The sequence below is a fragment of the Boleophthalmus pectinirostris genome, unplaced genomic scaffold, assembly GCF_026225935.1.
Source record: "Boleophthalmus pectinirostris isolate CB_2022bp ecotype Guang Dong unplaced genomic scaffold, ASM2622593v1 HiC_scaffold_9, whole genome shotgun sequence".
In the NCBI taxonomy this organism is placed as follows: Eukaryota; Metazoa; Chordata; class Actinopteri; order Gobiiformes; family Gobiidae; genus Boleophthalmus; species Boleophthalmus pectinirostris.
Genome location: NW_026571541.1, coordinates 17,724,868 through 17,728,097, shown reverse-complemented (window position 1 = coordinate 17,728,097; position 3,230 = coordinate 17,724,868). Strand labels below are relative to the sequence as shown.

Genomic DNA, 3,230 nt, shown 5'->3' with positions numbered 1-3,230 from the left:
TATCATAAAATGTTCTCATAGGCATAATACATCTAAACTACCTACTATATAAATTCATTATTGAGGTTTTAAAGGTCATTTATTTGTTAGAGAAGTCATAGCTTTCGATAATTATATATAGGGTAGTTCTTCAGTTTTGGGAAACACTTCCTGACAGTCCTGTACATTTCATCATACAATGTAAAGAATCACACTCTATTCAAAATAATATTGTGAGTTTATATAATAAGTAGGCTATATATTTTAGTATTAGGTTGTATAAAAATGTTTATTTCAGGCAGCTAGTCAATAGATCACAAGTTAAGTCAGACAAGCTTGTTTTCCAGTTGTTTTATTCACATACAATGTTCTCCAAAATGGAAGATGTTTCTACAGCATACAGCATTCATAGCATTGGTATCTTGTATGTGTGCTATAGACTTGTATGTGAGGCTTGTTTGTGCATCAGACAGTGAAAAAGCAAGAGTCCCACCATTTTGTGTGTTTGTTGGGGAAGTGCCTCAGTTAGGCTTTTTTGGTGTTTTGTGCAAGGGATAGTCAGGTCACATGATGTTTTTTGGAGGGGAGGGTGGTGTAGGTAGATGGTTTACTGGGCCATCATGGCTCTGACTTCATTGATGAGACTCTCAAAGCTGGTCTTGACAGATTCCACATGTGGTGTCAGTTTCTGCCTCACCTCTTCGAAGTTGGTCTCTCTCATAGCTCCCACCTGGCTGTAGGCCTGCTTCATCTGCTCTTTGTATTCCTGCACGTAGGGGTCAACCATTGCCTTCACGGCCTCCATTCTCTCGGTGATCTTCTCACGGACCTTCTCGATGATTGGCACCAGTTTGCTCTTGGTCTCTTCCACATTGACAGCGACCTTGGCACGCAAATCCTCCATGATGGGCTCGAGTTTGGCCTTCCAGGCTGCCATCTCAGCCTCCTGCTTGGCGCGGTACTCCTCCACCAAAGGCTCCAGCAGTGCCTTGTATTCGTCGATGTGCTTCTGGACCACGGCGTTGAGCTCATTTCGCAATGGCTCCAGTTCCTTCTTCAGAGAGTCGATATCCTGTTGGATGGAGATACGCAGGTCCCTGGTGGCATCGTCAATGGTTGCCACGGCACTGTCGGTGATGGGGGCAATCTGGGCCTGGAGCTGGAGGACCTGGTCGTGGATGGCGTTAACGCGACTGAGGATAGCGTTCCTGTGAATTATTATTAAGATTAGTCCATTAGTTCATTCTCATGAACATATATTGTCATTAACATAAACAAGTTATATTCATAATTTTAATAGTAACACTTTATAGTAACAACACTTTTAATAGCCTTAATGAACAAATAGTTAATTAAGAATGACTTAGGCTTAGTGACTACTTTATTATGGGATTAGGGTATTAATTACGATAAGAAGTTACTAAGCCTGAATCATTCTATTAAATAATTTGTTATTTATTAATTAAGTCTTACCTCTGTTCATGCTTTAACAGGGCTAATAAAGCTACAGTGTTACCATTAAAATTATTAGTATGACTTTTTAGATTGGGTAGTTTAGCCTTCACCCAAGAACAAGCTTATTTCAACTTCATATCGGTGAACTAAACATAGTATATAATTTTTCTTTTTCCAGATCTTCAGTAAAAATATCAGCACTAACCAAGAATGTTTTAAAACAAGTTAGATAATGTAAGTGTAACATGAAAAAAAAAAGTAAATAACCAAGACTTATGAAATACTGACTTGGTTGCCTCATCGTCAACCTTTTCGGCGATGTTGGTCATACTGGTCTTTATTTGGTCCAAGGTCATCTTCAAGATTCCACGGGCATGCTCCAGGTGAGAGGGAGCATCGGCCTGCAGAGTGGCAGCCTGGCAACCTAATAAAAGAGTCAGTCAGAGTCAGTCAAAAAGTCTACAATCACATAACAAAACTAATGTAAGTGCCCAGCTTGAAGTAGCTCTTAGTGCCAAATGTGGATAAACATAACTGGTTTTCAAGTATAATTAAGTGATTATAAAGTGTGTTAATGACAGTTTTTTAAACATTTTACAAGCTTTTTTTTCATTTCAAATGGTCAATGTTAGACATGAAACTGCAGTTTGCCATGTTGCCACTGGAGGGTCCCCTTAAAGCTGGCCTTTTAATTGTTACATTGTAATTTATATGCAAGCAGTTTGAACTTATTTTAAATTTAAAGTTTTTGTCAAATTTGAAACTGTGTGAGGCACTTACCAATGGCAAGAAGGAGAGCAAGAGCAAGAGCCACGTACTTCATGATGGCGGTCTAAAGAAAAACAAGGAAAATATATTCATAAATGTTTGATTTTATACAAGCGTTATTTCATTCTTTTTTCATTTTAACACCCTTTCTGTTTTTTTGCAATAACAATAACAACAACATATGATGCCAGATACTAAAAAGTCAAAACATTTTTTATACCCAGAAATGATTAATAAACTTTTTTTTTTTTTACTAAAAATCTGTAAATTACAATTGACAATACAGCTAGCATCTAGCATTTTCAAATGTTATAAACATATTACACATTTTAGCAATTCCCATTTTTACCTCATATGAAGGATTTTTAGTTTGTATGAATATAATATAACAAAATTCTATATGCTGTCTGTAGAAAATCAGCAAAGTCCTAGCAGTTGAGGTAAGCTTTTAAAAGTAAAAAATGTAAGCCAGTGACCTGCAGTATCCCTTGTACTTACCTGGTGGAGTTCTTGACGAAACTGAGGAACCTGTGGCTGGAGTGACGTTTTTATAGGGCAGAGGCAGAGCTGTGGCCCAGACAGGAAGCCTACAGGACGGGGCAATAGGAGGGGGGGGGTAAGAGAGGGGGAGGAGGGGGAGAGGGCTGTCTTCGTGGAGCTGGACCTCACCCCCGAGCTGGCCCACTGAGTTCAATGGTCACCTGCTGGGAAGTTCTGTTGGAGATAAAGTATTCACCATTGTTCAACTTCAGTAAAAGTTCAAATGTGTTAAAGGTATTTGCTGCATTCTCAGTATTATAAGTATGTATTAGTAAATTCTGGCACTTCGAACCACAACTTGATTGTTCTATAAATACAAGAATAAAATACAAAACTATTGCTACCATCTTTACAACCATATTTTAATTGTAGATTAAACTGTCCAAAGAATGAGACCCAGAGAATGACTGATATGTTAAAATGTATTTTGGCAGAAATTACAGGAATAATTTTAACTCCACTTAAATTTCTTTTTCTTATAATGTGTA

At 37.8% G+C, this 3,230-nt stretch overlaps 1 protein-coding gene across 1 annotated transcript; it reads right to left on the bottom strand.

The window, feature by feature from the left end:
* Window positions 1-315: 315 nt before the first annotated feature.
* LOC110161978 (apolipoprotein A-I) lies at window positions 316-2,782 on the bottom strand. The gene is made up of 4 exons (XM_020926826.2): window positions 2,701-2,782; window positions 2,215-2,266; window positions 1,723-1,858; window positions 316-1,187 (listed from the first exon to the last, which is right to left on the bottom strand). The coding sequence occupies exons 2-4, from the start codon at window positions 2,255-2,257 to the stop codon at window positions 587-589; spliced, it is 780 nt and encodes a 259-aa protein (XP_020782485.1). The 5' UTR covers window positions 2,258-2,266; window positions 2,701-2,782; the 3' UTR covers window positions 316-586.
* Window positions 2,783-3,230: the final 448 nt, after the last annotated feature.